The 23,756-nt window shown below is 47.6% G+C and overlaps 1 protein-coding gene across 13 annotated transcripts; it reads right to left on the bottom strand.

Moving 5' to 3' along the window:
• Window positions 1-336: 336 nt before the first annotated feature.
• On the bottom strand, window positions 337-23,737 carry ARHGAP1 (Rho GTPase activating protein 1). Of its 13 annotated transcripts, none has more exons than XM_015864412.3 (14): window positions 23,408-23,737; window positions 19,835-20,018; window positions 19,239-19,331; window positions 14,917-14,946; window positions 10,187-10,274; window positions 9,839-9,970; window positions 9,245-9,331; window positions 8,539-8,637; window positions 7,755-7,862; window positions 6,472-6,548; window positions 6,005-6,082; window positions 5,322-5,450; window positions 4,997-5,100; window positions 337-4,070 (listed from the first exon to the last, which is right to left on the bottom strand). In XM_015864412.3, the coding sequence occupies exons 2-14, from the start codon at window positions 19,971-19,973 to the stop codon at window positions 3,891-3,893; spliced, it is 1,344 nt and encodes a 447-aa protein (XP_015719898.1). In that variant the 5' UTR covers window positions 19,974-20,018; window positions 23,408-23,737; the 3' UTR covers window positions 337-3,890. The 13 variants fall into 13 exon arrangements, with proteins under 13 accessions (XP_015719898.1, XP_015719899.1, XP_015719900.1 ...); XM_015864413.2 differs by having other exon boundaries at window positions 23,621-23,737; XM_015864414.3 differs by having other exon boundaries at window positions 23,626-23,737.
• Between the last annotated feature and the right edge of the window lie 19 nt (window positions 23,738-23,756).

The following is a 23,756-nucleotide window of genomic DNA, read 5'->3' as shown; positions in this document are numbered from 1 at the left end:
CCTCACTGCAAGGCCCACCAGGATCTTGGCTGTCACCAAGGCTATGAGCAGCCACACGCTGCCCAAGAGTGAGCCCACTTTACACTATTAAAAGCCTCCAGGAACACCTCAGCCTCTATAAGGCTGACAGCTGCTCACAAGCCATGCTGAATAATGCCGACATAAGGAAGGGGAACTGGCAATACTGGAAAGCTCTTAGCACAAGCCATAAGTAATACACAATTAGTAATGACAACTGAAAAACAGCACATGTGTAGAAACACAAATGTTTCTTACTCTGTTTGCTGTAGTTGTGGCCCAGCTGCTGCCACTGGACAGACGCACCTGGATCTAGGATTACATTTCCATTTTTATTGAAATACAAAAAGTGCAAACTGTGAAATACAGGATTGGTGCCGATTAGAAGGAAATAAACAATGTGAACCAATACCACTGTGAAAACCCCAGCCCTGCACCTGATAAACGTCAACAGAAAAGAAGGCAGGGAACAACAGCAACAAAAGCGATGCCAAACATTCTGCACAGGGACCCCTGTGTGTGAAACAGGCACCAAAGTGGCCCTGAGCTCTGTCAAATGAGCAGACATGGCCACAAGGCGCTCAGACAGCCCCAGCCCCCCCTGCACCAGCCAAAAGCTCTGTGTCACTGTACAACGTGGGGCCATGAAGACAGCGCTAGATCTTAGCAGAGGGGAATGAGCCGGGTGCTAAAAAGCAGAGGGTTGGAGCAGAACCATTTTTCCACCTCCAAAAGGAAAAACGGCTGATCACTAACTTGAAAGGGAGGAGAACCTGGGGCAGCTCTACAGGAAGGAGGAAAATGCCAAAGATCAGCACCCTACACAGAACCCATCCCTCAGATCAACAGGGACACCCTGCCAGCCTGGCTCCTTGCGCCTGGGCAGATGCAGCTGTGCAGAGGCTGTGGGCAGACCCAGTTCCTTGCTCAGGTCACACAAGGCATATCTCAATAGAAGGCATTTAGGGGAGCAAAAAGCAGAAGCAAAAGCAGCCCTGGTTATTGTGCCTGCTCCAGGGCCCCCGGCAGCTCCAGCACGAGGAGCAGCGATCAAAAGGGGATATTTACACTGGGTCCCTTCCAGGATTTGCAAGCACTTTCCCACCATGAGCGGCAGCAGCTTCCTGAACACTCTCCAGATCTGCTCCCTGCAGGCACTGAACTGGAGCGGGCTGTTATCCCTGCCTGCAGGAGATGCACCAGGCTCCGTTTGGCTAAAAAAGGAAACGTTAGAGAATTCACTAAAAAAAAAGGGAGGAGAAAGAAAAAGAAACAGCACCCACCAAACAAACTCCATGCAGAACAGGTACAATCACAGAACCGCCAAGGTTGGAAAAGACCTACAAGCTCATCCAGTCCAATTGTCTGCCCATCACCAATAGTTCCCACTAGAGCACGTCCCTCAGCACAACAACTAAATGTTCCTTAAACACCTCCAGGGTCAGCGACTCCACCACCTCCCTGGGCAGCCCGTTCCTCTGCCTGACCACTCTTACAGAGAAGTATTTCTTAACGTCCAGCCTGAACCTCCCCTGGTGCAACTTGAGGCCATTCCCTCTGGTCCTATCACCAGTTACAACTAGTGGCCGATCCCCAGCTCACTACAACCTCCCTTCAGGTAGTTACAGAGAGCAATGAGGTCTTCCCTGAGCCTCCTCCAGGCTGAACAATCCCAGCTCCTTCAGCTGCTCCTGATTAAGGCCTGTGCTCCAGACCCCTCACCAGCTTTGTTGCCCTTCTCTGAACAATGTCTTTCTTGCACTGAGGGCCCAACACTGGACACAGTACTCGAGGTGCGGCTGCACCAGTGCTGAATTCAGAGTGACAATCACTTCCCTGCCCCTGCTGACAACACAGTTTCTGCTACAAGCCAGGATGTCATGGATGTCACCTGGGCACACTGCTGGCTCCTGTTCAGCCAAGACACTTGCAGCAACCTGCTCTCCCCCTGGAGCACAGCTAAGCTCCCAGCACTGCTGGAGGCCCAGCCCTGTCCCAGAACATCTCTTGTTCCAACCTTAGCAGCGAGTTTCTTGCTCACTATTTCCACCCACAAGCTGCCGTGCCTCCTCCAATCCAGCTGCTAGACCCGCACTGCCCTGCCAGGTTTCCTGCGTTCACACCCATCCCCGTTCCACAGCGTAGCAGGAATAGCAGCTTCCATCATCCCCGCAGCAGATGTCACTTATTTTGATTGCAGTTGGAACAACAACTTTTGATCAGGCTAAAACGCTACAAAAATGTAAATTCTATTTAGCATCCAGTAGCTTTAAAAAAAAAAAAAAAAAAAAAAAAAAAGAGTTCTGTTTGGTCCAAAACCTTTGTCCCTGTGGCCAAATACAGCACAAAGCAGGACTGGCCAAGGCAGGCAGGGCACAGAAGATAAGGGTATAACACACCAGAGGAATAAGGCCAGAAGCTCCCCATGAACACCCCATCAGGCCCAGGCTAAGGAGAGGGATCTCTTCTAGCTCAGGCATGACCTGCACGCTACAACCCCAAACCAACAGCGATGCACTGCTTTGGGAAGGCATCAGGCACATCCAGCCCTAAGCCTGCCTTGCAGACAACCCAATTACTCCAGGCATTAACAGAGCATACAGGATACACCAGATGAGGCTTCCATAGGAGGATGGAAGGTAAAGGAACTGAGGAGGAGAGAAGGCGATGCCCTCTGCAAGGAATAGCTGTTCCCTCACAGCTTTGGCACACGAGCGCTCAGTACCTGGGCAGAAACTTGCAAACCAGGCCTGGTGCACTCCAGGGTGAGGTCAGCCTCAGTGCCTAGACCTGCCGCTAAGGCCACACTCACTGTTACATTGTGCTAGAAAGCTCTGCTCAAACTTAAACAACCAAGGCAGTCTGTGTCTGTCAGCACAGACACACGTGCCTGAAGGAATAGAAGAGGCCTGGTGTTGCTCCCAGAGGGAAAGGCAGTGATCTTCATAGTCTGAGCAGTCCTTTGCCACCAGGGCACCTTCTTCTCCTTGCAATTCAGACTCCCATCTATGAAAGAGCCCCAGTTAGAACCCAAGCACAGCCAGGTCTGATACGCACCTTCCGAACCAGGCTGGAAATACTGCGGGCTGGACAGAAACACCTGAGCTGGGTAACTACAGGAACTTCACCCCAGCAAAAGCTGAAGAGTAGCTGGTGTGGGTGACCCCAGAGAGGCTTGGGCTAAATTGAGCTTCTGTGCGTTGCAGTCCGGCAGGTCTATACAGCCCACGTGCTGTGGAACCTACCCCTCTCACTTGCCTGCCAAAAACTTGTGGCTAAAGTGGTGTTTGCAAGTGCAGGACAAGTACCCAAAGCACAAGGACTGCCTGCTCCATTCAGTGTTTCAGATGCCTCTGGGGAAAGGCAGGATGTGCTCAGTGCAGAAAAATGGCACCGACAGCAAGAATATCTCTACTACATACCCAGCAAGTCTTGCCAGAGCCCTGATAGCCCAGCTGAAACAAGGGGAGTGAGACGGGGCTGTTGGGAGTTTAAACAAACAAACAAAAAATATCTTTGCTGAGGAAAGGACAAAGAGGGCAGAAAAACCATATGTGAGGGAAGGAGGAAAGGATGGCTGGTCATCTTATAGGGCAACAGTCTGGTGATGAGCCCTGGAGGAGCTGCACAGACTGGCAGGTGGGGCAGGACTCCACACAGTAGCTGGGAGACCAGCTCCCATCCCCATCTGGAGCAGCAGGTCTCCTGCTTGCTTACTTACGCTTTCACCACCATCTCCACAGCCCTCATTCTGCTCATCACCCAGGAGATCAACAGTCCCTTTGTACTGGAGACAGCTTGGTCACAGCCCCAAGACAAGGTGGGAAAGGCGGGAAGGTGGGCACAGTGTGCTGGTGTGGGCTGGCTGGGAATCAGGCCTCCACATCCTCAAAGAGCTCCTTCTGGTGGTCCAGCAGGAACTTGGTAAAGGTATTGATCGGGTTGATGGCTTTTAGGGTGATGGCTACATCTTTGGCCCACAGCAGATTTGGGCCAAACACAACTGCCAGGTTGGTGTTTGTCATCTTGTTTCTGTCACTGTGAGCAGATACCTATGGGGGAAGGAAAGAGAACATTGTGAAATCACAGAATCACAGGGGTTGGAAGAGACCTCCAGAGATCACTGAGTCCAAGCCCCTGAAGCAGGCACTCTACAATAGGTCACACAGGTAAGCAACCAGATGGGTCTTGATTGTCTCCATAGAAGGAGACTCCACAGCCTCTCTGGGCAACCTGTTCTAATACTCCCACACCCTTGCTGTAAAGTTCTTCCACGTGTTAGTACAGAACTTCCTGTGTTCAAGTTTTAGGCCATTACTCCTTGCCCTGTTGCTACACACCACTGAGAAGAGCCTGGCCTCACCCATTTGCCTCCCACCTCCCTTTAGATATGCTGCAGAACAACAAAGCAGCTGCCCTCTTCCCTCCCCAGAGCCAGAGCTGACAAGACTCTCCAGAGCAGATGGAAGGAGGGTGGCAGATAGAAGCTCAAGACTGGCTGGGGGAAACACACACAACTGGCAGCAGTCAGAAAGCAAGAAGCAACATTTTGCCAATTCCCACATCCCACTTATGGCTCAGCAACCAGGCCACAGTGCAATAGGACCAGGAGCACTGTCAGTCAATATCTCTACAGATTATCATTAAATAAAATGATCTTCCCTCTTGCCAGTGTCTCTAGCAACAGTAAGCAGGGTGGATCTGTGACCATTCTTCTAGTCCAATCTCCTGCTTGGGTATTTTGCAGTTGTAACTCCACACTTTCAGCCTCACTGGTACAGACCACATTGGCTTAATGCCTGCCTGCAACTCCCAGTCATGAGACTCCATATTAAAGGAACATAAGGTAAAGAGAGGCAGTTTCTTAGCTTAAGATTCATTTCTTCTCAAAGGAAAGGACAAAGCAGGTAGTCAAGAGGTTGATGCAAGGCATAAAAACTGAACTAAAAGACAACTTCCAAGCCTTGGAGCTGCTCACCTGCACCAGGAAGGCTGTCAGGAAACGGAGCACGTGGTAGTTTTCTTCTGGCAGACTCTGAAGTGTTTTGCGAATGACATCCACACGATGCACTTCTTCCACACCTAAAAAGCAAGGGAGATGGGGTAAGTAAGTCTGTAAGAAATTCTCATTTCTCCATGGAAAAGATGAATATCTCAGCACACAATCCAACAAAATCCCAGTTTGCAATCATAGGGTATCCCATGCAGGACTGTCCTTTCCACAGCCAAGGGTGGTTTGGAAGATATCTTTGTCCTTGGCCACTGCAACATTCAGGGAAGAGCACACTCTTGTTACAACTCACTCTGGAAGCTGACAACATGGCTGTAGAGGCCAAAAGTGAGGAGGGGCTCAGGCAGCTCTCTCAAGAAGGTCTTCAGAATCACAGCAGGGAGGTGAACATCTTCATACTGTTGGAAATCTACCGGCACACCTGAGAAAGTAACACAGAGACTCAGCACTCACTGGCCAAAGTAGGATCTCCTCCAGACACAGAAAGTGATGTGAAGGTTGGAGCCCAGAACTAGGGAAGCCACTATTTAAAGAACATTGAGAGGGTACTGAAACACTGCATCTTCTAACTGAGTGGAAAAATGCGTCCCAAAAACATATCCAAAGCACCGCTGAACCCAGCACTAAATCTTCAGAAAATATGAAAGAAATGACCCAGTCATCCATCTTCAGTTCATTCAGCATAACCAGACAAACGTGGTTTATCCTATCCTAATAAACAGGGAAACATTCCCGGGAGACAGGAAAAGGGTGGTGTAGGAAACATGAGTGTGAAGGATTACGCTTTCCATAAATCAGAAGTACTGAACAGTGTCAGATGCTTCTCCTTTGCAACTCGGGTCATACCCTGACGGGCCTCCACCAAGAGGCCTATCAGAAAAGTTGAGAAGCCGTGCTGGCATAGCTGCAACACAGCTCTAGCAGGACAGCAGGAGTCAGAGAACGAGAGGGGCTCAGCTGAGTTGGAGCACTCACCCGTGTTGTATTTTTGCTGGACCTCCCTGACAACCTGCGTGTTTGCTGATCTCCGGAAAATCCCTTCCGTTGTGAGAGCTGTGAGGTGAGAGCAGATGGAAAAGGAAGATCTGTTATGTGGCAGCCTCTAGGAATGCTATTATGAACAATCCATGCTGTGGGGTGTCCGATGGTTATCAACAAATTCCTTTTTTTAACTTTTTTTTTCCCCCTCACAGAACTGAAATTCTTCCTGCCTTCAGCAGCAGCCAAAGGATACAAGCAGCATTTACTACTCTTAGCCAAGTGACAGGATGGCCAACTGAAAGAAAAACATCTCCCAGGCATTAAACTATGCAATCTCTTCAAGGCTGGGTCAGGCCTTTACACCTTATCCTAGATGGCTGCTCTGCTGTGGATTAGAACAGGGAGGAGGAGAGGCCAACACCGTGGAATTAAGAAGGGCTTTGATTTCCCCAGACACTTACCATGCTCCTGCAAATGAGCAATAGTCTCTCTGACCACCAGCGGAACAAGAGACTGATCAGGGCTCTTCTCCCGTAGACTGTGGGAATAGACAAAAAGTTACAAAGGACTGGTCCTCCCTGCCCTGCACACACAGCCCCTGAGACCTCAAGTTGCCTAAACATGTGCTAACTTTGGCTGGGATGACATAGTATATTGCTATCTCTGTCTCCCTGGTTCACCCATTATTCCCATCATGAGACGTCATTCACTGAAGCAAGTCTGGGCTCATTATTTAAATTTATCTGTCCTCCATAAAAGGGCTGTCTACCTCCACCACAGGTAGACACCAGGACAGTGGGGTTCCCAGAAGGGAAGGCTGCTAGTCACAAAGCAGGTGAAGAGAGTTAAACTGTCTTGGTCTTTTCCCTTGTGGACAAGGGCAAAGAGAAACTGACGCATGGCAGAATGATACACAGGATAATTTTATCTACTCCATTTCTGTAAGGGAAAAAAGCCAACACAGTGGTTATCAGGGAACGCCTAGTGATGCTGAGGCATCCACTGCCACTCTCACATTAGACAGTCCATGTACAACTTCATGGTATGCAGATGTTCACCCCTCAGTCCACTAACAGGCTCAGGCACACAGCACCAGAGGGGTGACATGAGAAAGTGTGGTGTTGAAGCTGGGGAATGTGTTCCCAGATTGCTTCAGAGGATCTGTCTGGCCACACAATCCCGGCCCCTCCTCATTTTCCTGCTGCAAAATCACAGTCAAAGTTAAAAATACCTCCAACACTTGGGCAGTATCACTATCCCCTGCCAGCGTCTGTGTTTGCCTGCGTCACTGTGCAGGAATGGGGGCTGGAAATCAGTATAAGAGTGACTACAAACGATGTGGAAAAAAACTAAACAACAGATCTGCGGCTCTACCCAATAAAAATAGCACAGCCCTAAAGACACCTCATTCAGTCTCTAACAGACTTCCTTTGTTTAGACAAAGCTTTTAATGGCATAAAGCTGTCCTCACGGACCTTATTTTGCTCCTCCCTCAACGAGCCCTAACTACAGAAACAATCTCACACTTACTTAGATAGGATCTAGGTTCTAGCCATGGAATGAAAAGGGTGGAACTGAACTAAGTCAATCAGAATCTGGATGCAGATAGAGCTCCTCAGGAGGATGATTACAGTTTTGTAGTAAGTCCAAACTTACTACAGCCATTTCTGCAGCTGTTCAGCTATAAATACAGTGACCTCAAAACAGACTGATCAGGGCAACAACAACATTCAGAGATACTCACTGTTGGAGCGAGACTCCAAACTGCTGGTTTGGCAGTGGTGGGCGTGGGGGAGTTGGCTTCTGGGGCACTTGTGAAGGTTTCTGGAGGGATCTGAGATATTCATCATATCTGTGGCAAAACAAAGGCTGGTAAAAAGCCACTTCACCTCCCAGAAAGAGCACAGACCCAGCACTGCACGTGACCCACTGCTAACACATTGGTAACACCTCCAGCCTAGCACAGTTGATTTCACTTAGGTACATACAGGACAGGCAGGTCTGGAGCAACAAGAACAAACACAAGGCTGCCAGAATAAAAGCAGGGGAAAAGGAAGATACATATGGAATCAAGAGCTGAAGCAGCTAAAGACCACAGCACAGGTAGGAGGCTGGGGCAGCATTGTTTGTGATGAGGAACTAAGATTGTAGTGACTCCGGGAAGACTCAAAGAGGAGCTGAACTGTTCCAAATGAGCAGAGCAGGTGCCTGACACAACAGATACACGCCACAAGGTCCAGGTCAGCATTAACTTTAGTAACTTGCAGAAAGCCCCTGAGGGTTGAGTGGGAGAGTCATGATGGGTGCTCCTGTGGAGAAGTATTTTTACTTTCAAGGGCAGAATTGGGTGCTGGGATCAAAGACACACAGGAAAAACAGCAGAGAGAAACCACAGTCTTTATAGGAATTTGTACTGCTCCTTCTAAAACCACTGCCTGGGTGGAATAATCCTTTCCTCCCCTCGCCTTTCACCCAGTAAAATCCCCTCTTAGAGCTCTAAACAAAAGGAAGATAAGCAGCACTCTTACTTCAGCACTTGACTTGGGATCCCCAACTGTTCCAGCTTTACATATTCCTCCAGCTCACTAAGGAAGTTCACATAAAAAATCTTTCGTCCAAACTTAAAGCTGAAAAACAAGAGACAAGGAGGTATGTGAAGAATAAAGAAATCCACTATCTGAAAAGCAGATCTTACAGGCAAGGAGAGCAGGGGTCTCAAAGAAGCATTGATAAGGCAAAGGGGTAGGTATGGCTGAGTAGCAGAGATGTCCATGCAGCTCTCAACTCATGTATTTTACTTGGAGACGTAAAGACTTTCCAGGTCATGTTAGAAGCCCTGACAGAGGCAGCCTCCCCAAGCCCTGGATTCCTCCTTCCTAAGCAGCAGGTGGAAATAACTACTTTTCTATTATTTTATGGAGTTAGGATTTCAGCATCAACACAAGATGTTAACAGAATTTGTACTGATGCTCCCACTTCCTTTTTTATTCTTAGCAGAATCTATAACACATTATTCCTAATTGGTTGGATAGCAAGGGAGCAGCACAGATCTGCAAACCATTTTGTATTTCTTGTGTCTGAATATTTTTGAGCTCAGAAACAAGAAGGGACAACACAGGGTATGAGGTTGCAGGGCAGGCTTGATAGCCTGTGAATACCTTGTGCTTCCCCAGGAATGCTCCATTATTCCCCAGCAATGTGAGCATTGGGTGAGGCTCCTGTAGTGCTTCCTACCTGATCAGAGGCTTGAAGAGAATCAGAAGAGTCTTGATGAACATGGTTGGATGCACAATATACAAGGCTTTTATGTTTTTCTTGTACCTGCCAAGAGAATGAGGATCCATAAGTGAGGATGACCTTGAGCATTAAAAAGGGGGACCAACCTTTTCGCAAGATTAAAATGTTCTAGATGCTCTGTTCCTTTTGCATTCTGCCTCACCACTCCCCAAGTCACCCATGGCCTCTGCTTTTCCATGCTTCATACTCATGTCAGGATGCCCAGCAGTTCAAGGGCACACTCTACATCATTCCAAGATTTGCCCAGGAGCAGTGACCAGCCTCACAAGGAAGTAACAATTATACCACAGAGCTGACATACTTGCACTGGTTCCTGGCTCTGCTCCTTGCCTGTTGGCCTAAAAAATGCAATTTCAGAAGGAGCTGTGCATCCCACAATTCAGCCTGCAACAGACAAAACCCACCTCCACAACCAGCAGAAACAGGCTATAGTAAGATATGATCACCAAGCTACTCAGGAAAAAGGGGAAGACCTTCTGTACGAGACTACAGAGCAGCATGCTGCAGCTTTGCCTGCTGCCCTCTACTCACTTGCGATCAAATTCCCTGTAGGCATCCCGCAGCCAGCTCAGGGATGGCTTGTTCTCACTAGTCAGGCCATGGTGAAGATAAACCAGTGTGTAATCACTTTCCACATATTGGTCCAGTGTGAATTTCAGGTACCTGAAAACAAACAGCTCATGAACTCTCTTCATACTCTGCCACAAAGGGGCTCTTCCTCCTTTTAGCGTGCCATAACAGAGGACTGTATCCTCAGCAATGGAGGTAAGCTCTTTGCAAGGACACGTCCAGAGAAAAACGGTACTCCACACAGACCTGGCCTCAGGAATCCAGTACCTAGAAATTGCATTAACAGCAGCCTCTGAAGACACTACTCACCCCAGCAGTTTCACATGGTCGAGCTGATGACTTGGGGGCATCCGACAGGCACTGAACAAAATGACTTTCCTTCCATATTTGTCATCACCTGCAGATTAAATGTCAGAGGTTACAAGAGTTTCAGAACTATGTCATGGGCTTGACAGCAAAGGGGAAATGGAACACAGAAAACCACCATAACAAGGCAGAAGTCCAAAATGCCAAAGCTGACAGCAAAGATGAACCTGATTTTCAGCGGAGTTGTTATGGGCCTAGGATGAAAGTAGAAACCTGAGCACCAAGGGCCTGGCAAACTGGCAACATGAATAAAGAACAGAGTCCATGCTTCAGCCCTGAAGGAAGAGCAAGGACTAGAAGCCAGGGTGCTTCATGGCATATACGAATGGAGGCCTGCAGTATTCAGAGCATTAATGCTGCAACACTACTTCTGGGGGCACTGCTCCTGTCACATGCATGCATACGGAGGCACAGGAAAACTGCCCCTCAGAGAGGCAATAACCACTACAACTCTTCTGCACGCAGTCCCAGAATAACTGTTCATGGTCTGGTGTGTATATTTCTTGTTTCACCTCAAGCTTCATTCCGCACACAGAACAAAGCCACTCCATACCCAGGAAACCAAGAAATTCCCAGAAACAGGCAGTACCAGCCACATCCCATAACAAAGTCAGCATCATCACAAGCCTCTTCTATAGATGGATCACGTTAGGGCTACTGGATTCTCCAGATGGGGCTCAGCGGGAGGTGTGTGCTGCAGACAAAGCTACTGTTCACTGCTTCCTAGATTTTCCCATCCATAATGGTATTTTCCCAAAGAGCTGCACTGAGCATTCTATGTCAAAAACCTACCAGAAAACAATCCCTACCACGTGACAGAGAAATAACCCACATGACAACCTTATCTCAGGAGGACACTCCCAGCCACCTCTTGAGGCTTCAGAGGCAACAAGCCGAGTTTTCCTCCAAATATGCCTTCATACATCAGCATACTTCTACCAGCAGAGCTCTCCATCTCCATGAACAAAACCCAAGCAGGTGGGCATGGACAGGCTCAGCAGACATGCTGGGGGAACTGACAGATTTCGATAATTAAGAACCAGGTCTGGATATACGTTCTATTGGAAGTCTGGTTCTCTCCTAAATGGGCACAACATTCGATTTGCTTCCATAGAGATGACCTACTTTTATTTAGCAGCAGTGGAGGCGACATTGTTCCTTTAATGTGAAGAATTCAAGTATTCCCATCTTTCTGGCTACTCACCCAGCAATGTTTTATTGTCAGTCAGGAGAAGAGAGCAGTGAAAGAGGTTACCAAGGTTATGTTCAAGAATACCCACCTTCTTTTCCTATGGCACAATCATCCCATTCAAACCACAATGCAGAAAAGCAGCAAGGATCTCCACTTAGCAGGACAACCCTGCAGTACATCATTACTCTTGAAAGGTATCCTTTTCCCCATGCTGGCTTTATGGCATTCAGAGCATGCAGCTGTTTGTTTCAGCCTTGCTTGGGCTCCAGCACCCAACTATTGTCCAGCCAGACTTGCCATGCAACAACTGAGATCTCACATTAAGTGCAGAACAAACTTGAGGCTTTTAGGAATACTGCCTGTTAGCAAGAGATGACCACTTGCTGCTTCAAATAGCAGCCAGAGAATTCACATACACAGGCCATGACACTAAGAAGCCACTAACCCTGTCTTTTACCTCCATCCTGGCCAGAAGAACAGATTCTCTCTCTTCTTGTTCACCTCCATTTTTCAAGTTTCACTTTCAAGTCGCTCACCAGACAACACAAGACAAATTTATTGATGCACACAAGCCAGAGCCTCTGCAAAGGTTAGGGACACCTGAGGCAGCACCAGGTACAGACCAGGAAAGGGCTGGCGTAGGCCATCACACTGACATACACATGCGCAGGTAAGGGGCAGTTAAGGGAGGACACATGACCCAGAAAGCAGGACTACGAGAGAGTGATGCAAGGATCATCTGGAACAACCAGATACAGCCACAGCCAGGCCACAAGACCAACATCACATTGCATATCCCATGGTAGCCCACTCTCTGCCTAGCCCAGAGTTTATTGGTAGCTTGCTATGAACTTGAGGGTTGGATCAAATGCATATAAGCTCTCTAAAATACAAAGATGAAGGCTAAGAAGTGCTGGAAGGGAAGATACAGCACATTTTGACTCTTCTGCTTGTATGGCTTTGTCTAGAAGAAAGAGGATCCTGCCCACATAGAGCACTAAGATGGTAGCATCTGAGAACCTGATGAGTTTTATAGCAATGAAAGAAAATGGGTGACAGATCTGTGCAGATTGTAGCTCTGTGCTGAAGTCAGAACAGGTGCTATCTTCAGTTAACTGAGGCTGTGATGCATATTGAAGGGGATGGTCTGAAGGCCTGAAAATAAGACTGAAGCTTGATCAAGGAAGGCTTTGATTGTGAAGAACTGCAGCACAGCACCACCTTAATGTGATGCTGCAGGTTGCCACACAGCTCAGCCACATGGGCACTGACTTCCAGACTGGATAAATCACAAGTGAGGAACCAGCTTAAGCATATTCCTCTAGAATGACATAACACTTATGGTGGGGCCTACGCAAAGTCTAGAATCTCACTGTTTTAGTAGACTTAGTAAAAAGGTTTGGGATTGATATTAAAAGAAGAAAAGTGACCATCTAGAGAGATGGCATGTTTCTCCTGGATAATTTCCAGGGCCAAGAAGGAGTGACCCTTTTTGCCTTCCAAATCTAAATGAATTTTTGCATGAGCACCCCATACCCATCACTGAGTTCTGGGTTTTCACTCCAGTTTCATCACAATGAGCTCAGCTTGTCAACATAGGAACACTTAAAACAACTGAATGACTATCCCGTTTTCTCCTGACATAAATCTGATAAGGTATACCGAGATTCAGCTCCCGACCAAGACAAACAATCAGTTGTTGCAATTTATAAGCAGGAATGTAAGGCCCACTCTGTGCATTCTTGATTGCCCAAAGAAACTGCCTCCAGGTGTCCTCTGCCACAGGCTGAACAAACCCTTACTGCATCTCATCCTTCCTAGATGCTCCATTCCTTACACTATTTGCTCACCTGTTTGCAATATTAATCTTACTACATTTTTTCCCCTACCCCTTCTTTGCACCTGCAAGTAGCTAAGGTTTCTATTGTGCACACCTGCAGGCCATGAAGTAATTACTCAGCTTCTCAGGAATAGTTAACAACTAACCAAAAAAGAAGCAGCTGTACACACTGGTACTCACAGGACCAAACCATCAGAGCAGGGCCATACTTCTAGATAGAATGAAGACTAAATACCAAAACTAATGCTTCAGGTGGCAACTTGTATCAGTGCAAATATATCAGGAGAAATTCATATTAAGGTAGCAGCATTGTCCTGAAACAGAACTCTGCATTAAACACATCTGTGCAGCCAAAATGGAAAATACACACTTGACTTGCAAACCTTGCTTTACAAAACCCTGACAGTACGTCTAAGTGCTTCTTCTGAAAATTACCAGTCAGCCTTTCTGCCATGATTTGATGTTATCAGCTTATTCAGCCAGCAACAGAGTGGGCAGTTTGGGGATGAGGAAGGGATATCACTGCAGAAATCTGGGATACTACTCCAAGTTTCACAAAGCTCAGGATGCTTCAGAGCCAGCTTAAAAAACAACCAAAACCTTCTGTAATGTAATTTCAGGTTCCTGCTGAACACAGCTGAGCAGTGTTTAAGTATCATTGGTCGATTTTTGATATCTGTTGAATTCCAAAGTGGATTTAGCCTCTCAAGAAAAGAAAGCAAGAAGCCCAAAGTGGCAGTATTTTAAATACCTAGTATCTTTCACCTAGACATTCCCAATATTTAAGCACTGCCAGAATTATAAAGCCTTATCAAGTGACTTACTGATACAAAACAAGATTTAAAAACCCTAGAGAATCAGATTAGGGAATGCAAAATGGGAGGATGTCTCCATCTGAACACAGCAAACGGGGGAGAAGCATCCACATAATGAGGTGATGAGGATCAGCATTTCCATGGCAAGGCTGTACCTTTCCAAAGGTTCTGGCCTGCTGTTCAGAAACAGCAGAAAGAATTTCACACCAGAAGAGAATTTCCTCTGCACTGAGAAGTGTGAAAGTGCTGGCAGCCAAATTCTTAAGGCCTGCGATTGAAGTCCAGAATACAAACAAAGGCTCAGCAAGCACAGAGTAGCTTAGCACAGCTTCAGACTAGAATGAGGCACAAGTTACCAAAACACTCTGCAGCCAAATGCAGAAGAAATTGGTAACAGTAGATTTCACCTGGAGAATCCAAGTGTAGTGCCAGCTGTTTAATGGGTGAATGCAGCTGTGTGTCTAACAAAGGGAGAAGAAGCAATCCTAGGATGAACTTCTAGAGCACACATGACAACAGGGTAAGTGTTCAAACTGAGCCGGTCCAGCAGGCCACCACCAGAAGAGGAACAGAATTTACACAGAGACCGGAGAGCCCCAAAGCACCACAGGGAAAAAGCCCACAGGCCAAAGTCGGTTCAGATGATTCCACTGTGCAGAGGCGCAGTGCTCAGAACACAATTTGGTGCAGCCTTTGGACTCCTGAAAAGTTGCCAGCATGGCCCGAGGCTGAGCAAAGTTTGGGCTCCCTTGAGATAACCCAGCTATAGGCCACAGTCATGCTGAAGGAATACCATGATCTACAGCATCACAAAAATTCTACCTACCTGGTTGGGCCCCATCAAGTGCACCCTGGTCTGGAGGAACAGAAACAAAGTTATAGCAAGCCAAGTTTTGCACTCTTTCCCAGAAAGTAATCTTGAGTATGAGGTCTCAGTATGCAGCAAGACTGCCACTGGGATGCATTTACTTGCTGTCCTGCAGCAGTTAAACCCCTTCCACTTTATCTTTCCCACAAGTTCCTCATCTCTCCAGAGCAACCATATCTACAAAGTAGAGGTGGTTACTGTCATCCATGACAGCTGGCTCTCTTGCTTCAAACTGCAACAAATTCAGTACAGCCATGGTCCAGTCTCTGGCCCTCGTAAGCTATAGACACTCCCTTCACCAACAGAATGGCAGCTGCTGTAGTGCTACTTTTAAAAGGGTTTAATGCTACTAATTCTGTCCCTCAAAATCCTGCAAAGAACCGCAGAAGTGTACAGCAGAAGGCATAACAAGCCCAACAGCCCATTTGGAAAGAAGCCCAAACTCACTAATAAGAATATAAGGACAATTTAGATCTACAACACAGTTTTCAAAACAAATCTTTGCATTAGATTCTGAAAAGAGAAACTGCCAATTTGCCAATTAGAGGTAAAAAGGTGAAAAAGGGGTTTCTCTGGGAAGGGAGAGGTCTATGAAAGTATTTATTACCATCCCCGGACCCTTTCCATCACCAGCTACACATACTCTACAGACCCAGATGGAACTATTGACACAGAAGGCTGAGCTGAGCACAGCCCTAAAGAGAAACTCTCTGTTCTGTTATCTCCCTTAGAAACTTAAGATTCTCTTAGAAACTCTGTTCCCATGATCTCACATCTCAAAACGTGGGGCTTTCTTTGGATGGGCCCAATTCTACAGAAGCAGCACATCATTCTGTATCATACAGAGATACTCTTTATAAAGTTAAAGCCATAAGCTACAACCAAATACAGCAGAACTGCAAGTGTCCTGTGCTAATGGAGCCAAAAAGAATGCACCATACCAGAAGGGAAAGGATCCTTGTTAGTAGATCCCAGATTTCAAGTAGGAACACCTTCAGACTGTTATTAACTACCTGCCATATTCCTGCAATTCAGCCTCTGCTGAAATCCAAGGCCAAGATTATATCACACTAGTTTGCCTCAGTCTTAAGGAGACGGAAGCAGAACCTCTGCCACAGAAGTATCTGCATTAGGAAACAAAGACTCTAATCAGAAGTTTGGGATAGCTCATGAGCAGCCTTCAACCAGAAGCCTGTGCTTCCTCCAAACGCTGTGTGATGTAAGGAAAAAAAAAAGCACTTTGCAGAAGTGGTTTGTGCAGTGAAACTGAGCCACCTCCACTCCGACGTTTAGCCACATGCAAAGACAAATTTATCTGCTCTCAAAAAGGGCGACTCCAAATCAGCGAGAGCACAAGCACATGCAGTCCTCACCATGGCCTTAAGGTGCTCCATAAACAGACACCTGAAAACTAAAATGTTCATAGATTCATAACTGTGCCATTGTAATCCCTTGGAACCAAGGTCTGGGAGCCTTTTGCTCTGTCTTCCTGTAACACACCACCGCTAGGGATAGCAATGCCACGCCAGCAACTTCCAGGGCAACAAACAGCCTCTTACAAGGAAGATCCCAGCCCCCAAGAAGAGATGGGAGCACAGGGCACAAAGGGAGCTTCCATGGAACTGCTGCACTATTTTGAAGCACAGAAAAAAAACATCACCACATTTTTCTGGTGAACTCTGCAAAATGTTTTTGAATCATTTTTTTCCCCTTAAGGCCAGATAGTTATGATATTCAAACGCAGCATGACTTGCACTGAGTCATAAATTAAAGCCAGCTAGAAAATGAGTGGGTTCCAAACAGTATTTTTGTATTGTTTATGAACATTGAGCATCATCTCGCAACAAGCAATTACTGCTCTGACCACACAGGACAACCCTGGGATCTCAGCCTGAGGATGGGAACCCGCCTTCTGCTCTTGTCTCAAAATAGCATCAGCACCCAGAATACATTTCAGGGAAAGCACAAACAGAATTAGCCATATGCCTTCTGCTCTGCAGTGTAAAACAGGGAAGGACACAGAAGAGAAAGCAAATAAAACAGCAGAATGGATAAAACTACCCTTCATCTGCAGCCGTTTGCCAATATTTACAAGAGAACTGGGGTGGAGCTACTTGGTTTCAGGCTTAGCGTGGCAATGTTCACTGCAGCTGAAAGTGCTGACAAGCACAACTTGTCAGTACAGCCAGATCCAAACAGTTCCATTTCAATCCTCCAGTGAGATTTTTCACTCCTCGGGCTACTTCTGAACGGATTTTTCCAGATTTTCCCAGATTGCTCACTTGCAGTGACAGCCCAAAGAACATTATGTTGGCTGAGTCTCTGAACTGTTAATGTTATTCATTACTGACCAAGAAAACTGAACAAAATGCTTCACCTCAGAACCCAGACTGCAATTCCAGACCCTTTGATCCACTTTACAGTTCTAACTTCCAGGAGATGAAGCAGCAGTGAGTCTCACAAACCAGGTGCCAGCAAACCCCCTACCCAGGGCTGTGTTTCTTCACTTAAGTAAGGCACTGCACCACATTTAGTGGGGAAATCTATAATACATCTTCAGATAAACCAGCTCTGGTGAAAAGTGGCCCCTTTGAGATGCTTTTTGTGCTATACAGAGACACAAAGCCAGAGAACTCACTAGAAACACAAATTCAAAGCACCATAGAGAAGAGAGCAGCCATCACAGCTCCCTGAAGCCCTTCAAGGAAGTGAGGAAATTCTTCCTGCCTGCGCTAGACATCTGTGACAAATGGCTGCTTTCCAACAGCCACTGAGATGCATCTCCCTTGCAGCCACACTCTATTCAGAGCTCTTGTAAAACAACCATTGAATGGTTACCTTAGAACAGATATCCCACAGAAATACTGGTGCTTATATCAGGAGGCAGCCCACAAATTGTATCCCTCTAAGAGCTGATGACATTCCATTCTTATCAACGTCTGTGATCTAAGCACTCCGCTAAGCTCTTAGGTTTTGTCTGGGGTGAACAACAGTATCATTTAACTCACTAGCTCCCGGAGTTTAGACACAGTTTCCTCTATCATTTACATTACAGTCCAGACATTATCAGTGAAGTGGCAGGAGTCCACACATCTGTTCCTTCCCAATTTCAGCAGCAGGAAGACTAGCGCAGATTCAGGTTAATTCCTATCCTGAAATGCCAGCCCATGGAAAGGGTTACTAATATATCTGCAAATCAAAGCACTTGTAGAAAAACTGGAAGACACACCGCAAATTCCTGTCATCCACCAACAAAGAAGCAGAGGGAGACAAAGAAGGGTGAGGTTTTAAGTTCGCCATTATCCTTTGTAACATGAGAGGACAATAGAAAGAAACCTCATCCTAATGAGGGCCTAAGAAAGATTGATATCAGGACAACACATGCCAAGGTAAGCTGCCCACAGACATTTCGCATCTGATCAAGCCCTTCTGCAGAACAACCCTTGATCAGGAGGACTCCAGCTTGTGCCTCTGCTTCTCTGCAAATTCATAACCAGGGCAAGAACCAAAGTGCAGAGAAATAGCAAGAGAAAGGGGATGAGGTGGCTGTAGTTGGTCAAGCAGGAAGTGAGTCAAGTCCCAACAGGTTGAAGAAGCTTTTTTTCCTTAAATAAGGAATGCAAGACAAACTAGAATGACCCTTCTCTCAGACTTACCATAGCAAACTGAAAACCATCTCTAGCTGTCTTTCTCCTGGAGGTCCCAGTACAAAATTACCGAGGGTTAGTGCAATTAAAATAATACTGGTAAGACAACCATACAGAAGAAATAAGAACACTTGCGATTCTGAGTGATCACCTCCCTACTTGCAGTGGGCCTTGGGTCTCTTCCCTGTTTTTCAGCTCTCTAAAATATGCCATGTGTAGACAGGATGGCAAGCCCCAGCCATTCAGATACAATAGAGCTTCCAGACATACTCAGTCAGCTGAGGAAGCTCATAACTGTGCTGCATAACTAGGTAATTTCTGTGACATTATCGTACAGAATCCACATCCTGTGCTCAGGGCCACGCCTAAAACAAATCAGCAAAAGCAACGAGTCCTGCTAATAATGTAATCAAGACAATGAGACTCAAGAAAGAATGCAAGTTTAACCAAGGTCAATGGAAAACTAAAACTTATTGCAAACAGTCAAGAAGTTTGATCCTCCTTTTCTTTATGATGCCAGCTGTCATCACCACATGGGCATGGCAGATGCTCCCATCACTATATTAGAAAAGAGCCCTCCTCAGCCCAGCTGCAAAGATATCAAAGGAGAAAACAGAGAGAAAAGGCCATTACCTGCTACTTCCACAATGTGGTGCCTGGCAATATCATAGTAGGGATCATCCCAGCGCAGGTGAGTGACAGCCTCAGGGGAGCCTTTGGAGTCATCTGCACAAAACATATGGAATAACCACTTAAAAGAATGGATCTGGATGCCTGTTCTATGTGTCCTTGACCTGGTTTCCCCGACCTCCTTGGGGAACAGTTCACCACACAGTAATTGAATGTGTTCATACAGGTTTGAAGAACTGGGCTCTAAAAGCCTATCTCCCACATGGAAGTTCAAGACCCTTCCACCCAGGCAGATGAAACTATGCTGCAAGAGACCATAAGAGATGATATTTCAGGGTTTACAATGTATCTATGCTGCCACCACTAAAGCACAGTCAGTGCCATAACTGAGAACAGCATATTTACACCAGCTGGCCTTGAACGTTTAGCACTGCTCAATGGAAGAGCTAATCCACTTGGGTGTGGTGCAACGGAAATGCACCTATAAAGTTTTCAGGAGAAGCTGGGACTTTCTACATATGTAGATGCGACCACAATGTTGCAGGAGAAACAACTCATTTTTGGCCTAAACCCAGACCCCAAACAAGAAGGATACTGACCTGATTTGGGAAAAGCAGGGTCTTCATCTGCTGGCCAGTTCTTATCGTCTATGGAGGCCAGTTTGAGCTGGCTGAGGGACTGGTTGGTATCATCCAAGTTCAGGTCATCCTGAAGCTCTGAGAGTGGGTCTGCAGCCATGGTCTCCAAATATTGCAGGTTATTTTGCAGCGTCTAAAACGAGAACTGCAGAGATCACTGGGTGAGACACAGAGATCACATCCACAAAAAACTCTCCTCGCTGATTTTTCCCAAAGCCTGCTTTATCTTTACCTATCCAGAGACCACGTTCCCCTCCCCCTCTTCCTCCTCCAAGCCAGGAGCGCTGACATGTGTCAGATTCTTTTGTGTCAGTTCCCATCAAAAGCACATCAGGAGCCTGCACTAACCCTCTCAGTGAGTCTGTTTGACCACAGCTGCGTCCAAATTAGTTTCTCTCCTGAAACGAGAGCAGCAGCAAGATGCCGAGGAAGGTGAGAGGCTCTGCCAGCCCCTGCCCAATACACTCACTGCAGCTAAGAGCTCCCCTCCCTCTGACAAGCTGGCACAAAGCCCGGCTGTTTCCATAGCTGGCCCAGCGCTGGAAGCTTTCCCAGGAATCACCCCCCTTCTCCCCATAAGGGAGGGTCAGAGCTCTCAGCAACACCAAAGTGGGTGCTTCAGTGTGCTGGGATCTGCACACAGAAGCAAACAGCTCAAAGCTTCTTAAAGCTCTGGCTAGTAAGACAGAGAGAACAATACACGCAACACCCTATTCTCCTTTCAGCATCACCCAGCAAATACTTCTGCTGAACCATTGCAAAAGTATGGAAATCACTGCTTCAATGTAAAGTCCTATTGCTAGAATCAGTATTTTTCACCAAACATGCCACAGTACTAAGGATAACAAGGAGTTAAGTGGGTCCAAGAAATAAACAACTGTGTTCTCTCTTGCAAATATTTCTTGCCCTCACTTAGAGCAGCAGTGTGTCAAACCCAGAAGTGAAGCAGCACAACACAGGGCACCTCCTAAGGGCACTGATCCTCAGGGAAGACCCCCAGGAAACAACTGACACCCACTAACGTCAGCCTGCTGGAACCAGCAAGGAAACTCAGGACAGGACAGATATGCTGACCTGGACTGCTCAAACAGACCTAAGTCAGCACCACCACATGGACAGTAATTCAACAGCCAGCAGGCAGCAAGCCAAGAGGAACTAACTGTAGGAACACAAAATGATACCTTGCATCAGCAAGACTCCCTGTAACAGTGCTGCTCCGACAGGCTTGTGCTTGTTTTGCCTTACGAGGGGAGCAAAGAGCTAACAGATGATCTGAGGAGGCACACTGACTTTGTGTGGAAAGAAGATAATCACAGTAAAGGCATTTCCTTTAGCAGAATGGAGGGGACAAGAATATATTGCATCTTCCATCCCTAGAGCCTGACTGTGTATCCATCCAAATTAAAAGATCAAGCCCTGAAGACATGACCTGCAAGAACCCAAGCACTGGAAGGTGTCACAGCCATGTTCAGGGCAACACTCAAGACCACGCTAGGTGTATTTTGACATAAAAGGAAATGGAACAGTTACCATTTGTCCCTTCCCCCCAGACTACTCCAGAAGCTTACCTCCTGTCCTCCCTTATCTCTTACTCACCACTTTACAACCAGTTTTCGCTTCTCTCAGGCTCCCAGAGGGCAAGGGGCCTTGCTAAGCAAATGAAATTAGATTCCCGAAATATGAAAGAGCAAGATGCATCTGGGCAGTGGATGGTCAAGGCTGTACGGCAAACACGCAGGGTCTGACCACTGCAGCCAAGCAGAGGCCCAAGCAAGGCCCTTCCCTGCCCTCCTGCAAGGACTGAGAGCTGCCTGACCTCTGCTCTCAGAGGAGCAGAGAGCAAGAAATCAGGTTCTTCTGAACCATGAGCTCATGCCAGAACCACGCAGCAGCAGGGCCAAATGACAAGCAACTCCCCACCCCTAGCAACTCCTCTGATTTCTATGGTAACGCGAGGCACTGATCCCTATGACTCAGTGAGCTGAAATCATTCCCACTGCAGCTCAGCAGCCCCACCGCCCAGCCCTGCACAAGGCATGATTAATGCAGCTCTCAAGCACTCCTCACTCCAGTGGGCAGAGGCCCTGCCTACCTTCAGCTGCTGCCAGCCACTGACCCAGAGAGATGCCCTCTACACCAAGCTCTTGAGGATGCCCTGTATAACAGTGCCCCCTAAGCAGTCTTGATGCCCTTAAGGACCAAATCCAAACCATCCCAAAGAAAAGCGATAGTACTGCCGCCAGGCCAGCAAGACACCAAGTTTCCCTCCTTCTCACTACAAGGACCACAACTTGGCTTCAAGGACAACTGGCAGCACCTCACCAGTGCTATAAGTGTTGGCTACTTGACAGCACTGGCAGACTTCCCCTTTGGCACGCTCCTACAATTAGTGCTGGTGTGGCACCATGAGGCAGGAGGAGGTCACCGGGACTGTCTACAGTTCCACACCAGGCAGAGAACCCAGAGAAGACCTCTTAGATTTCAGGTTCTGCTTGTGAAGCCCCAGGGACCTTCAGAGGGCTTTCTGCAGAACTTCCCCTGCCCTTTCCCACTGGTGCTAAAGACAGTAGCACACAGTCTCTCACAACAGAGCGATTCATAAAAACACAGTGTTCTACGTGTCCAGGAACTGATGGGCACTGAGAAGATCCGGAGGTGAGAGCTGAGAGGTAAGAAACTAAGCGTGGAACTGAAACCAGGACAGCCCTTCTGTTTAGATCCTCACAGCTCCACATGCTTCGTTTTCTGACAGAGTGACTGCACGCGATTTTTTCCACCTCCTCAAAACGAGCCACAAGCTGGACCTGCCACTGACTGGGACGGCCATCCTGCATCAGTGTAAGGGCAAAACAGCTGTCAGACAACAGCACTTCACCAGACATAACACGGACTAAGAACGTCACATTTAGCAGAGAAATAGCATGGCAAGATGCAAAGCATACACCCTGCACAGCCAATCAAAATACAAGCACAATGATGATCCCAGATTTAAAAAGTTAAAGGCCTACTTCAACATTTCCAAACAGAAGAACCACACTTGGCATCAGGAGCATTTCTGCAAAGAGCCAACTACTTCCATTCCTCCCAAGTGCTTTCTGCTCCTGTCCGGGCCGCTCTCAGCACTCGCTGAGCCACGTGCTTTGCTCTCCAGCCAAATAAAAAGGCCTTTTTTGTTAGGAGAGCTGTGGTGCAGAACAGCACGTTGTGCAGGAGGGAAAGCTCAGCCCTGTACAACACAACCTTCACACCACTTATAGCGGGACGCTGCTTACACACAACCCTGCTGCATTGCACTGACACACCAGAAAGGAGCCCGGTACCCCCTAACAAAGCAACGTGCAACCAAAAAGGAGCCCCGCTCCGGTGCTGCCGTTATTTTTCTGCCCCTGCTGCCACCTGCAGCTCCCGCCGGTTTCACTTCAACAGCAGAAACGTTCTGTATTTCCGTACACACCAAACAATTCCTGCACCGCGCTACAGCCCGCACAGCAAACACCGCCCAGTAATGAAAACACGAGGGATAACAACTCTTACAAGGTACGGCCCACGGGAGGGCTCCTCTCCGCACAGCACAGCAGCAGTCACTCAGTCACAGACCTCAGGCTCTCCCGGCTCCACAACACAAAGCCCCGAGGCGGATTCTCTCCGTGCACCCGGCCATGCAAGCAGCCCGTTCCAGGCTCCCGAGCGGGGCCACTTCCCGCCCAGCCGTCCGGCTCCTCCCCTCCCCAGCAGCCCGGCCCGCACCGTACGTGCCCGCTGACACCCGGCCCGCAGGCCCCGCTGCTCCGAGCCCAGCCGTGTCGCCACCCCCCTCCGCCTCCGGTACCTGCGGCCTCCTCCCGCCCGGCCCCTCCGGCATCCGCCTCCCGCCGGAAGCGCT

This window comes from Coturnix japonica, chromosome 5 (genome assembly GCF_054131305.1).
Source record: "Coturnix japonica strain WE chromosome 5, WE-NBRP24, whole genome shotgun sequence".
NCBI classification, from domain to species: domain Eukaryota; kingdom Metazoa; phylum Chordata; class Aves; order Galliformes; family Phasianidae; genus Coturnix; species Coturnix japonica.
This window is presented reverse-complemented; position numbering and strand designations above follow the sequence as displayed.

Bases quoted from the DNA above. Each gene is read 5' to 3' on its own strand.
- ARHGAP1 (XM_015864412.3), bottom strand. From the start codon at position 19,973: ATGGCTGCAGACCCACTCTCAGAGCTTCAGGATGACCTGAACTTGGAT. The intron at 6,549-7,754 runs GTGAGTATCTCT...CTATTCCCACAG, and splicing joins TTTGGAGTCTCGCTCCAACA to TCTACGGGAGAAGAGCCCTG. The intron at 5,101-5,321 runs GTGAGTTGTAAC...CTTGCTTTTTAG, and splicing joins CCATGTTGTCAGCTTCCAGA to GTGTGGAAGAAGTGCATCGT.